Here is a 14,796-nt window from a genome sequence, read left to right as displayed (position 1 = left end):
TTGAACAGCCTCTAAAGTCTAAAACCAGTGTTGACTTTCCAGAAACAAGTGAATGATGATGGTTTTTCTGAAATAGTAATTAATATTATATAATATATATATATATATATATAAATGTATATATGTATGTGTACATGTACGTATTCCCAAAACCTGGTTTCCAAAAGGGAAGATTCTGTTAAATGTGAAGACATTTTCTCTTTTTTACTCGGTTTTACTGGGAACTATGGTGATAGATTTTTTTTAAATAAACATATTTTAAATTTTATTGTAAGACAGCGTTTCTCCAAAAACACCACCTCATAAATCTTTATCTTGACCTTTAAATTTGGTTAATCTGGGCAACAACTGGCTCAGAGTTGGTCCTTTGAGTTCAGTCGACTAGACTCAGGTTCTCATATTATCAGTTTTTGAGACTTGTGAGTGAGTCGTGCACCACATCTACAAATTAAAGCAAAAACAGTAACTGATAGATGACACATGGTTATCAAGGATTATTCAGATAAATCAAATTTGAATAATGTCTGAAAAAGAGAAAGAATTTACCTAAAATAAAATTTAGTAGATGCAGTTATGTGATGAACAAATACAGGCGACACTGATTAAATGTAAAATGTTGAGTTATGTGAAACTTTTTATGCCTGAATTATTTTTTGGTGTTTAAACATAAGAAGTTACAGATTTATCATTGTAACTACTTGTTATATATCCCATTTGTGTGGTGTTGAACATTTGTCAAGACACATATTTAAATGTTGTTACCAAAAATTGTCATGAAATCATTAAACTTCTTATTAAACAACTTTGTTTACTGAGTTTTTAGGAAAAATCATATTTGTGATGCATAACTGATATTATATTATATTATCTGTGACATAAACACCATTTGTAATCATTAATTAACTATTAATAATTGCTATTTTTGAGTGACAGGAACATTATGTAGAACATATATACTGCAGAGCTGAACGTGAAGGTTTTAATAGATGGAAAATAATGAATGATGAATAATAATAATAATCGTAACAGGCCGTGTATTCAGATGGAAACAATTTTCAGAATTCTGACTTTATTAATCATTAGAATCGAAAACACTAATTAAGTATAGGTTCATATTTTAGTACACAACTTTTTATATCTGGGGATTCATGCTGGAGTTCAGCAAATGGACTCTACAACATCTAGTCCTGTCAGAGCTGCAGAGGGAGAGAGGAGGATTAGATAAAAACATGCACAGTTGCTGTAGACACACAACTCTTACAAGTTTTTACCAGTATGTCAACTGTCCCACCTGAGACAATAAAACTTTGGATTTACTGGATGCAAACGTGAAGGATCCATACACCTCCACTGCCCTCCAACAAACAAGCCCTGTCTCCCACCGAGACAAAGATAAGGACCAGGTGAAGGTGGTTCAGAAGAAGCTGAGATGATGGAGAGTAAAGATGTTACAGGAGGAAGCTGGAGCACCAACTCCAGCTAAGGAACATGAAGCATGTGAGGCCTGGAATGAAAAAGATCACAGGCTTCAAGAAGAAGTGGAACCAGGTTGAGGGGAATCTTACAAAAGCAAACGAGTTACAAAACCTTTTAAACAGATTCACAGTAAGAGCCCCAAACACTTCCTCCTCTGAAAGAAACAGCCTTTCCCACAATCACCCTCCTCCCCTGTCCTCTTGTCAGCAGAGCTGTACTCACTGTGAGACTTTTGTACTGTGGGACTCACCTGGAGCCTCATCTGACAGTGTCAGAACCAAAAAACCATCATCTGGTTGATCCAGTAGTGAACCTGGAAGACAGACTGTGTAAGAAACAGAATGAGTCCAAGTCAGTCCACAGAGATTTATGAAGAGGTACAGTGTGTTGGGAAAGGTTGATGTTGGAGTGGCCAGACAGTCGATCAACAGGACGGTTACTGGCGATAGGTTTGGGAAACAACACACAGCCCATAAAAACCCATCTGGATGATCCATGTCTCCAATCCCTTTTGCTCACTGCGCTCTGCCAGCGAACGACGTCTTCTGGCCCCCTCACCTCACCTCAAAGGATCCAAAGTTAAACTTTTCAGCTCTGTGGTTCCAGGATGGTGGAATCTACCCATCTCTGCACACTCAGCTGTCTCAGTCTCAACTTTCAACAAACCTACTGAAAACCAAATGAGCAAAACAATAGTGTTTTTAGTTTTTGTCCAGTGAGAACTGGTTCAGATTTTCTTCTGTGATGGGTCACAATGTTACTGTTTAGCTGAAAAAGTGTCGATTCAGCGTGTCAGACTGTCTAAATACTTAATTTAGTTTGAAAGAAAAAGTAAAAAGTTCTGAGAATAATGAAAAACATTTCTAGAAAAATCTTAAAGAGCGAGTGAGTTTTAATAAGAGCAAATGTAAAACTGATCAACGGCTTAGTGTAATTTCTAGATTTGAATTTTTTATAAGTTCCTTTTCTCATGTTTTTGCGCCCTTCGAACTAGTTGAACTTAACAAAGGGAACTCCTGGATGAATACTGATGATTTGTGTATTCTTTAAATTATAACGACTGACACAATCAAAGTTTAGACACAGTGAATTTATTCGAAATAACATGAACATCATGCAGCTCATTGTTGGAGATGTCTGTCACTGATTTATATGAAAACACACATTTACAACAAATTAACAACATATTTCTGCATTTGTTTAAAGTTTTTTGACATTTTGAACATTTTACTTGTTTCAGCAGGACATGACAGGACAGAACTGACAGATCATAGAGTTTGTGACATTACTGTGATTTTGAAAGCTGAACTACAATAAAGATATACAGTGAGGGAAAAAATTATTTGAACCCCAGCTGATTTTGTAAGTTTGCCCACTAACAAAGAAATGATCAGGCTATAATTTCAATGGTAGGTTTATTTGAACAGTGAGAGACAACAATGACAAAAAAAATCCAGAATCCAGAATCCAGATCCCCTATCCGTCAGCAAGATCTCTAGCTCCCAGGTGGATCTTATACAGGTAACGAGCTGACATTGGCAGCCCTCTCAGCTCGTTACCTGTATAAAAGAGACCTGTCCACAGAAGCAATCAATCAATCCAGATTCCAAACTCTTCACCATGGCCAAGACCAAAGAGCTTTCCAAGGATGTCAGGGACAAGATTGTGGACCTACACAAGGCTGGAATGGGCTACAAGACCATCGCCAAGCAGCTGGGTGAGAAGGTGACAACAGTTGGTGCAATTATTCGCAAATGGAAGAAACATAAATTAACTGCCAGTCTCCCTTGGTCTGGAGCTCCATGCAAGATCTCACCTCGTGGAGTTTCAATGATAATGAGAACGGTGAGGAATCAGCCAAGAACCACTGGGGAGGAACTTGTCAATGATCTCAAGGCAGCTGGGACCATAGTCACCAAAAAAACAGTTGGTAACACACTACGCCGTGAAGGACTGAAATCCTGCTGTGCCCGCAAGGTCCCCCTGCTCAAGAAAGCCCATCTACAGGCCCGTTTGAAGTTTGCCACTGAACATCTGACTGATTCAGAGGAAGACTGGGTAAAAGTGTTGTGGTCAGATAAGACCAAAATCGAGCTCTTTGGCATCAACTCAACTCGCTGTGTTTGGAGGAGGAGGAAGGCTGCCTATGACTCCAAAAACACCATCCCCACTGTCAAATATGGAGGTGGAAACATTATGCTTTGGGGGTGTTTTTCTGCCAAGGGGACAGGACAATTGCACCGCATCAAAGGGAGGATGGATGGGGCCATGTACCGTCAAATGTTGGGTGAGAACCTCCTTCCCTCAGTCAGGGCATTGAAAAGGGTCGTGGTTGGGTACTCCAGCATGACAATGATCCAAAACACACGGCTAAGGCAACAAATCACTGGCTCAAGAAGAAGCATATTAAGGTCATGGAGTGGCCTAGTCAGTCTCCAGACCTTAATCCCATAGAAAATCTGTGGAGGGAGCTGAAGGTTCGAGTTACCAAACATTGGTGAGGATCTGCAAAGAGGAGTGGGCCAAAATCCCCCCTGAGATGTGTGCAAACCTTGTGGCCAACTACAAGAAACAGTTGACCTCTGTGATTGCCAACAAAGGTTTTGCCACCAAGTACTAAAGCACGTTTTTCGAAGGGATCAAATACTTATTTCCTTCGTGGAAATGCAAATTAATTTATAACTCTTTTTGAAACGCATTTTTCTGGATTTTTTTTGTCATTGTTGTGTCTCACTGTTCAAATAAACCTACCATTGAAATTATAGACTGATCATTTCTTTGTTAGTGGGCAAACTTACAAAATCAGCTGGGGTTCAAATAATTTTTTCCCTCACTGTAAGTGTGGGAATCAGAAAGAAGCTGATTTCTTCTTCTTCTTCTCCTTTACCAACGTTAATGACAGATTCCCTGAATCTTACCTCCTTTCAGAACTTACAGATGTTCAGCAGCTTAAGTCTTGCATGTACAGGATCCCTGCACCAGTACTACCAGGATGAATAGTTCCATTCCCTGATTGGTTCTGAAAAGAATAAAAACAAATCAAACTTCCCCATGAGTTTTGGTTCAGTGTGGTTACTATGCTGCAGAAGCTGGATGGGTGCAGCAGATGGAGCTAAAGAACTGTTGAATTCCTCCTGAACACCGACCTCTGTCCACTAGACCGATCACATTCAAGAAACCATATTTTCATATTAAACTGCTACAACCAGGAAGGTTGGTTTGTCCATTCTAGGCTACTGTAGAAACATGGGGGCCTCTGTGAAAGGAAAATAACAAATTTATAAAATCTATAATAAAGTGTCTTTGTATCTGTGTTTAAGACAAAAATGAAATAATTTTGAATTTAATTATCTTTTATAAATATAGGAACATTTATAGTTTGATGATTCAACACTCAAAAGGCTTTCTTGTAATTGTTGCCGAATTCTGCTGTTCATTTGAACTGTGTATGATGTCATGATGTCTCTGTCTATGTACAGTATATGGAATGGTTGTGTGTATCTACATGTGTGTATTTATACCTTTTCATATCTATCTATCTAGATCTAGATCTATCTATCTAGATCTATCTATCTATCTATATCTATCTATCTATCTAGATATATCTATCTAGATATATCTATCTATCTATCTATATATATCTATCTATCTATCTATCTAGATCTATCTATCTATCTAGATCCATCTATCTATCTAGATCTATCTATCTATCTAGATCCATCTATCTATCTAGATCCATCTATCTAGATATATCTATCTATCTATCTATCCATATTATATATCTATCTTATATACACTATGTGTATGCATGTTATCATTTCTCTGTTATCTCTTTTGCTTCATATGCTTTTTATTCTAAAACATATTATTTGCTCTCAAATCGAATAAATACAGTTTAATACTATTGTTATTATAGCACTAGTGATGGTATTATGGATTTTATCATCATCATTGTCATCATATCCTCCTTACTGCGTGAACGTCCATGTACAGACAAACATTACTGTAAAATGTCTTTACTCAGATTTATGAAGAGATTTAGCCTACAACTCTTCTACTACTGCATTGTAAACATTTGTTGTGATCAATCCAAAACAGTTGTAACCTAGAATAAACTGTTGTTAGCTCAGGAGACCCCAGCGCTTCCATCTGTGTTGTAACAACAGTTAGTAATTGGTGCTAATGTTTCTGACACTGAGTGTGATCAGTAATGAGGTCCACTGTGAGCTACTTCCCAACAAAACACTTACCAACGGTTTCTGATGGTAATTAGTCCTCTGGGAGCAAAGAGAGAGGCTCAGTAATAGATGTTTATCAGAGACGGATTACAGAGAGTAACAATAAAAGCTCTTGGGACCGACTTCACCGATAATACATGTTAAACTTTGGGCTGCTGATTACGTAATGAACAACAAACTATATCCACATATCCCCAGAAAGAAAACTGCTGACACCCAATTAACTTCACTGAGCCCACAAAACAACTTTATTTGTTCTGTTTCTTTTGGACTTTGCACCTTTGTTCTTAATGGATGACACACTGTTCTGTTTTCTAACATGACATCGCCCCTTATAGTGAAACACAGAGATTAATGAGGTAGGTTTTCCTGACTTCAACCCCATCCAGCATCTCTGGGATGAACCTGAACACTGATTGCAAACCAGACCAGCTAAGTTTCAAAAGCCTTAAAACAATACACGCTTTTGCAGGTTGAGAATAAAGATAGATCATCGTAAGATGAACGGAGAACCAGACAAAGCAGTAAAGTAATGTAAAGACAGATGTCCAGGCTGTAGGCTGGAGTCTCTCCAGAGAGGCAGCATGTCTCTGTCCGTTGTCCCCCTGAGCATCGCACTGCGACTTTAATTCTATTAACCTGTTGGTCATTGAAACACCAGGGAGCTCTGATGCCTTCAAGACACTCATTAAACCCAGTTATGTCACAGCTAAAGAAGAACTACAAGCACATACACACAGTTTCAATCCTTTCACTTATGAGTCATTTCACAGCATCTCTATTGGGTTAAGGTCTGGACTCTGACTCCTAAAGGTAGTTTTGGGGTCTCTGAAGTCTTCCTCTAGTAGATTTCCCTTCATGTTTAGGGGCATTGTCCTGCTACATCACACAGCTTCTCAGACAGTCTGACATTAAATTACATTTACATTTAGTCATTCATCGGACGCTTTTATCCAAAGCAACTTACAAGGCAAAACATCTAAGTCAAGATATGTCAGTCAAAACATTCAAGTACAGTGCTCTAAGAAGAAACGTCTCCGATTGACGGGTGAAAGTGTAAGATTTGTTTTTAAAGATTTAAGTGCTAAGTGCTAACTTTCTTGTGTCTGAAGGCATACAGACAATCCAAGAGAAGGCCAGAGAGAGATCCCACAGATATACTAGGTACACGTCCAGTACTCACAACAGTCGTCCTCAGTCAGTATTTTAGACAGGGGCAAGAGCTGGAGAGCAGGTCCAAACGAGAGCAGGGGTCCAAAACCAGAAAAAGCAAAGAGAATCAATTCACGATCTTTCTAAGGAACAGGCAAAACTCAGGGTAGAGAATACGGTCCGGTCTGTAACACATAAGCAAACAAGATAACTCCAAATGCTGGAAAGTCAAACACAGTGTCAGGACAATCTGGCAGCTCTCTCAGGGGAAGATTCAGAATATAAGGGGAGCTGGCACCAGGTGAAATCAATGAGCACAGCTGAAAGTGATTGGATAATTAGAATCAAGCTGCCAGCAAAAGGAAAGAAAAACAGAAAGTCAGCCACAAAACTAAAAGCAGGACAGGAAGCCCTGTAGGATCATGACATGGACACACAAAAGAAACAATAATTTCCAAGGGAACGGACATTTCAACAGGCAGCAGTGTCGTTTGTAGCACAGACCTGAAACAAGAGGACTGGGAAAAGATCTTTTTGCTTTTCTGTAGTTTGTTTTGTGTTCATTCCACATTTCCTCTCGCCTGTGCTCTCACTTATCAAATGCCACCTACACACACAAAATTACACTTCAGTACAACTAAACTGCAAACACAAATACATTTTTGAGGGGAATATAATAATCTGTCATAATGCTCATATGTCCACATAACAACAACATAAATGACAAGTTACAAATGTGTTGATATCTCACATATCAGTGAAATGGGCACAGGAAACATATCTGTTTAAACGCGTTGTACTGTATTGTATTACTGTTGTTGGGTTTGTATAATACTCGTCTGCCTGCAGTGACAGTTATAATGAGTGTTAACCATCAACCACAACGTGCACTTGAAGCATCGTGATTAGTTGATGATGTTCCATCACGTCATCACCAGTGAACAGTAAATCCACCGAGGTCACAGCAGCGGCTCGATAAAACAGTAGCTACGCTTAAAACAGGCTTCGTTATTAACAAAGACATAACAAAGAAAAGTCGATGAAGTAGAAGCTTCAAAGCAGGTGATTTGTGATGATTTCTTCACTTTAGTTTTTATTGTTGATTTGATTTTTTATTGAAGTATATGGTAAAAGTAACATCTGCATTTGTGATCTCCTCATGTTTTTGCAGGTGGATGGAAAACTACACACTCAACAGCTTCACACTCCAGTTGGAGGGGCTGAATCTCAGAAAAGCTTCTGTCTATGTTGTCTTTCCATTTTTCTTTTTCTCCTACGTTTTTGTAATGTTTATGAACCTGGGAATTTTAGTTCTTGTTTTTATAGATAAGAACCTCCACCAGCCCGTGTACCTCCTGTTTTGCAACCTGCCAGTCAATGATATTGTTGGAAATTCGATTATGTTGCCCCGACTGCTGGTAGATATGTTGAGGCCCCCCTCTGAACGCTTTATAAGTTATTATGAGTGTGTGGTCCAAGCTTTCACTACACACATGTTTGGTACCACTGCCCACACTGTGCTCATGATTATGGCCTTTGACAGATATGTGGCCATCTGCAATCCACTGCGCTACGCTGGGATAATGAGCAATAAAATGGTGATTAAGCTGACGGTTTCTGCCTGGGGAGTGGCCTTTATGTTGGTTGCGGTTCTGCTTGGTCTGACTGTACGACTGAACCGATGCAGGACTCTGATCACTAATCCTTACTGTGACAATGCCTCCCTGTTTAAACTGTCCTGTGAAGATGTGTTTGTTAATAATATCTATGGCCTCGTTTTCACTGTGGTGCTGTTCACTGGTTCTATAGGCAGCATGGTTCTCACCTATTCTAAAATTACAGTCGTGTGTTTGACCAGTAAAAACAAGTCTCTGAACGGAAAAGCTTTAAAGACCTGTAGCACTCATCTTGTTGTGTATCTGTCCATGCTGATTAGTGGATGTACTGTGATTATTCTGCATCGCTTCCCTGACTACTCAGACTACAGGAAGCTTTGTGCCATTCTCTTTCATATCATTCCTGGCAGCCTTAACCCCATTATTTATGGGATGCAGTCTGCAGAAATCTGTAAATCTTTGTCAAAATTATTCCGATCCAAATCAGGTATTCCAACATTCTGATCTGGGAGAGTTAACGGTGTGTCGAAGATCAAACGTAGAACTAAACGGCCTCATTATAATTCACATTTGTATTTGTGCCTTTTTGTGTTTGCAGAAGTTTCAATCATGATAACTGTGGTGTAGTTTTACTGTTGAAGCTGGATGAGCAGAGGGGCCTGGCATTAGCTTTTTAGCTCACTAGCCACTGAGGTTATTTTGTTGTTGGGAAACTGTGGTTTATATAATTATAGTAGACTGTGGTGTGCTCAAATATATACTCAAACTAGATTAGCAACTTTTTAAATTTTAATGACCACCCCAATCAAGCCTATGTAAACGTATAACTCCACAGGTCATTCTGAGATATTTAACTCGGATGGGTTGGTGTTTAAAGCTATTTGTGTATGAAAACATAAAAGTGATGCAGGTGTGTAAAGTATTAATAGAAAAGATAGTTAAAGAAGCATATTAAGTTGTTCACTGTGCAAATTCACTCACAATATAAGATCTTCCAGACATCACGTCCGTGCATATAAAATTCAACCCGCCAGACTGACAAGTGGGACAGAATGGGTAACCCGCCCTCTGTGACTTGGCTGTTAATGTAATCTGAGCTGAAAGAAGTTTGAAAGAGAAATTAGCTCCGTTATTATCAACCCATAAATTGAGCTGGAACTGTTAGAAGTAGGGTAGACCCAGGACAGTCTCTCACAAGGCTGATTTACTGTTTTCAGTTTATCTTGGGTTGTTTTTCCTGTATAAGTTATTTTACTGTGTGTGTGTGTGTGTGTGTGTGTGTGTGTGTGTGTGTGTGTGTGTGTGTGTGTGTGTGTGTGTGTGTGTGTGTGTGTGTGTGTGAGTGAGAGAATCATTGTTGCACACATAAATTAAACACACCTTTGATTTGCCTGATGAAGTGTGTGTCCTACCATCTTAGCAGCTTCTCTTGGTCAGCTAACAAACACTATGAATAATGGTTTGTATCAAGGTTTTTGTCTCTGAGACCACGTTCTACACAGAATATGACAATTTCTAATAAATATTTAAAAAACAATGATCAGTTTAAAAGATTGTGCTTTCAAGCAGCTGCATGTCCTGTCCAAGTGTTTGCGGATAACATCCACAGTCCTGGTTCTTCTGTGTTCAGATGTGAATCTGTAGGTAATAAGAGGGTTAGGCAGCCTGATCTTATTTAATTAGGAGCATACATTCCACATGTAGATTTGTGTTTCTATGGACAGTGTTTCCCAATTTAGTTGTGCTTAAAAGTCTATTTAAATTAAGTTCCATTGCCTCACCTTGGATGAATGAATCAACAAGCCAAAAGAATATTGCCTCTGGCCATGGTGGTCTCCTCGGAGTCGAGCTTCTCTAGCAGAAATAAAAGTTAATTCTGATCCAACTCTACGTGCAAATGGTAAATAAAGCTGATGAATCTGTGCCACTTTATTCTTACCATACACGGTTTATATTAAGAATGCAGAACAGGACATAAATCTTGTTTCAGGTCTGTACTCTCATTCCACAGCATTGAATCATGACGCTTCATAACTGCTGCGTCACAGAGATGATAAAGATGCTCTTAGTTGTCACCATTTAATAATAAAAAGGTACTTTTGTAGGGAACTTGATAGCAACCCGATTCTGTTTTGTATTTACACACTAACCATCAGTTCAGAATTAGCATTGTTAACATGTTGGTAATTAACATTTTTCCATCAAACAAAACAGCCTGTTTTCTTTTCTGCAAAAATCACCCAATCCTACAATTTCTGGTTTTGTGACTAGAGTGTTATTAAATGCTTTTTGGATTCAGGCCCTCACAGCTCTGGGCTAAGATCTAGAAAACATCCTGGTCTGGTTCAACAGAGAAAAGTCAAATAGTATTATCACACAAATTATTAAAATTAGAACAAAGCCCAACCTGTCTCTGACTCAAACCTAAACCCAACCTCCTCACACCTCGCTCTACATTAATAAACGTTTCGCTTCAGTGACTGAAAAATTACATCATCTCCCAACGTAATGATTATATTGGTTGTAAACGAGGGTCAAACACACACATAGACCTAATTAACATCAAAACAGCACTTAAATGAGTTTAATGAGGTCAAAGATCTGAAGCAAATGGTCGTTACCATGGCAACAAAGACAATTATGCCTCATTGTTTCTAGTAACATAGGAACTAAAATAGGTCCCTTCAGTATTCTTTTAGTAATTTACATGTTTGATACAAAGGATCTGATGTAAGTTTGTCTAATTAACATTTCTCGGTCTCATTAAAATCTCCATTTTAATCAACAAAAACGTTGGTCGCTCTTCAAAAGACAAGATGTGGAGCTAAGCAGAAGCTAAGCTCTGCCTTCATCTCACTGGACCTGACTGGGTCTGATTCACATCCCGAGGTAAGGTAACTTTCAGATCGTGTAAACGTCACAGTAAATATGAAGGTTTATTTTCTAAAATCTAAAAATGTTTTAAGTCTCAAACTGAGTTGAGACAAATTGTTGTGTTCTTTTTGTCTCTTTAACGGCAGCTCTACCTTCTCCGTCCATCCGTTGATCTACTGAGGAGAAATGGAGCTTTTTCAAGTTCACATTTCACTTGAACGTCCCCGAGGTCTGTGAGCGTTTGAGCTTTTTATTCTGTGTGGTGAACTCTGGATCGATTGTTAATGTCTGCAATGTCTTCGAATTGACACAAACAGTTCTTCTCTCACAGTACGTTCATGTCTGTGTATCTAATGCGATTCATTCGAGAACTTTCGTGACAATGAACAGCTGTTTTGTTCTCTTGCTCTCTGGCAGCTGTGGTGGACTAATGTTAGGTTCTTGTTATCTCGTGTTTCCAAACTTGGAGGAAATACCATGACTCATGTTTTAACTTCTTACCATAACCAGAACCAGGTTTCCAACCACCAACCATGAACAAACCTGTTTATGTAGCGTTTACAGCTCAGCTAGTGATTTTATTCATTATTGATTAAACTTTAAATTAGATGTTTTCTTTGAATCAATTAATTGATTGTTTGTAAAATAGAAAGAGTACCAGCACAAGAGCAGTGTTTTAAAATATCAAGGAAAAATATCTTCTTTTAGTCAATGATCAAAGATATTCTCTTTATGAAAACAGGAGAAATCATCTCAAATTATGATTAATCTCATGATCTAATCTGTATTGAAATGAGCAAAATAACAGTTTTTCTTTTTTTGTTGTTGATCAGTTGTTGTTTTGTTCTTCTTGGATCTTGTGGACACCATTTTGTTGATACTGTAGTTTTATGAAAAAGAACTTAGGTCCCTCATGTTGATAAGAAATCATTCCAATGGTAGTAGTAGACCAACATGTGATAAGCTGTACAGCCGCGTATGTAATATTTTTATTGATTACATGTGTTTACTGGCCTAGTGTTTTTACACTGGTATGAATAAAATCGATATACATTTAAATTTTAATTATCTATTATTTGATATTGGTAATCCTGTAACAAATGCACCACACACCTAATGAATTCTGGACCAGAACACCTACATCTCTCGGACTGAGGTTTTCTTATGGCTTTCTCCAGATCCACATGTGACCTTGTCAAACAGTCGCAGATCCAGTTCTAATGGTACCAGAGAGTCTGATGGTGTGTCCTTCTTCATCATCCAGGGCCTCACCAGCCTGGGTGACAAACAGATGATCCTTTTTGTCTTCCTGCTGCTGGGTTACATCATCATCCTGGGAGGAAACAGCATGATCATCTTTGTGGTACAAGTCAAAGCCACGTGTTTCTGGAGCAGTATTTACTAAGATTTGTATGTGATGTAATTGTCTGTGCTATTCTTTCTTATGCAGGCACTGACTGATCCAAAGCTCAGCTCTCCCATGTATTTCTTCCTCTCCAACCTCTCCTTTGTGGACATGTTCTACACCACCACCACCATCCCTAAGATGCTTTCCAGCTTCCTTTCAGACACAACAACCATCTCCTTCTTAGGCTGCTTCCTACAGATGCATTTTTTCGTTTACCTGAGCGTTACCTCTCGTGCTATTCTGACAGTCATGGCTTTTGACCGCTATGTGGCCATCTGCAACCCTCTGCGCTACACCTCCATCATGACCTGGCCAACTAGGTTGCTGCTCATTGCAGGAGCCTGGAGCTTCAGCACCTTCTGCACACTGCCACCGGTCATCATCACCTGGATGGAGCCTTACTGTGGACCCAACGTGGTGAGACATGGCTGGTGCGATCTCTCGTCTGTAAGGCAGTTGGCATGTGCTGACACCTCAGTGGATAACATTGTGTCCCTTTCCTTTGCCCTGGTGGCTCTACTGACCACAGGAGTCCTCATCCTCACTTCCTATGTCCTGATCGGTTTTTCCATATGGATGAAGGGTGTCACTCAGAGACTGAAGGCCTTCAGGACATGTGCTGCCCACCTGACTGTGGTGACCATCTCTTACACCTCATCCTCCTTTGTATACATCTCCTACCGTGTAGGGAACTTTTCACCAGAGGTAAACCACAATTTGCCGCATTTTAGAAAATCTTACAACTATTTAACAAAAACTTCAGGATTATCAACAGGACGATGCCTCTTTGCAGGTTCTGTCTTTAATTTGGAAGCATAATGATTTTAGTCGACTTTATTTGACACTTTTGACTCATTACATGTGTTATTACATTATATTATATTGTAATAATGTATATATATATATATATTACATTTGTATTAATATTGATTTTTTTTATGCAAAGCAACTTACAACTGAGGCCCCATGCAAGCGGAAACTGAAAACATTCTCCTGACCTATAAAAAGAGTTGCTGTGTAAATGTTAAAGAGGCCATACTTGTGTCTATTAAAGCTGTTTTTGTTTGTTTCAGGTTCGTATCATCGTGGCTGTGGTGTACGCTGTTCTGACTCCTTTCCTGAACCCAGTAATCTACAGTCTGAGGAACAAGGAGCTGCGAGATTCCATCAGAAGAACTCTGAGCAGGTTCAGATCTGCTGTTTCAGCTACGAAGGACATCAACACAGTGTCCTGACTGAGAAGAACAACCTGCCACTCACTGTTTGGGACTAAAATATTGACTTGTTTAGAAACTCAATTCTTAACTAGTTTTTTTGTTGTATCAACTTTTCAGCAGCTAGATCATTAAATAAAACAAACTCTAAATGTACATCAAACACAATAAACCAGTCCCCAAAAAGCAGAATGTGTCACGGTTCGTCTGTCTTTGCCGTTTACTCTTCCAGTTAGAGGCTCCAGGGTTTCAAATAATCAAATAAAGCTAATTAGTGCTGAATCAGGAACCTGGTCACCCATGACTTGTTCCTCACAGTAACCAAGCAGGAGTGAAGTTGGGAGGTTGTTATGACAGTTACGTTCAGCAGGTCTAGAGTGTCCTGTGAATCTTTGGTAAGAACCACAGCTGCCGTCCAACACCAAACACTCCCTGAAACATCAGAGTCATCATTGCATCACTGTGTTTCCCTTCAAACATTCAAACCAAACCCAAAATCAGTCCTCACTTAGTCCCTGAACCCGAGCAGCTCCTCTGAATAGCCTTGCTACCCAATGCCTTTTCACCTCGACCAATCATTCTGCAGCGTTGACAGAGGAGAGAGAAGACAGTGATGCGTTCAGTTCACCATTCACAGACAGAAAAAAATCTGTTTCCGTGTTCAAGCAAATCATGCACACAAAGAAAACACCAAGAGTATTTCCTTCTTCTTCACCTTGGATCTTCTTAAATAGCCATCTGGAGTTGGAGCTCTTCAATGTGGCCTGTGGGCTCAATGGTCTGAGTCCAGGTCTAAACTGTCAGACTTTGCCAACCAA

At 39.2% G+C, this 14,796-nt stretch overlaps 2 protein-coding genes across 2 annotated transcripts; both read left to right on the top strand.

Annotated features, from left to right (window-relative positions):
• The first annotated feature begins 8,023 nt into the window (after nucleotides 1-8,023).
• On the top strand, nucleotides 8,024-8,986 carry LOC113160380 (olfactory receptor 146-like). Its single transcript, XM_026357602.1, has one exon. It carries the CDS (start codon nucleotides 8,042-8,044, stop codon nucleotides 8,984-8,986), a length of 945 nt encoding a protein of 314 aa, XP_026213387.1. The 5' UTR covers nucleotides 8,024-8,041.
• Nucleotides 8,987-11,542: 2,556 nt separating this feature from the next.
• LOC113160325 (olfactory receptor 10A2-like) lies at nucleotides 11,543-13,999 on the top strand. The gene is made up of 4 exons (XM_026357539.1): nucleotides 11,543-11,585; nucleotides 12,535-12,719; nucleotides 12,807-13,469; nucleotides 13,838-13,999. Exons 1-4 carry the CDS (start codon nucleotides 11,543-11,545, stop codon nucleotides 13,997-13,999), a joined length of 1,053 nt encoding a protein of 350 aa, XP_026213324.1.
• The last annotated feature ends 797 nt before the right edge of the window (nucleotides 14,000-14,796 follow it).

The sequence above is a fragment of the Anabas testudineus genome, chromosome 10, assembly GCF_900324465.2.
Source record: "Anabas testudineus chromosome 10, fAnaTes1.2, whole genome shotgun sequence".
Taxonomy (NCBI): Eukaryota; Metazoa; Chordata; class Actinopteri; order Anabantiformes; family Anabantidae; genus Anabas; species Anabas testudineus.
Note: the sequence above shows the minus strand (reverse complement) of the source record. Positions and strands in the feature narration are given on the sequence as shown.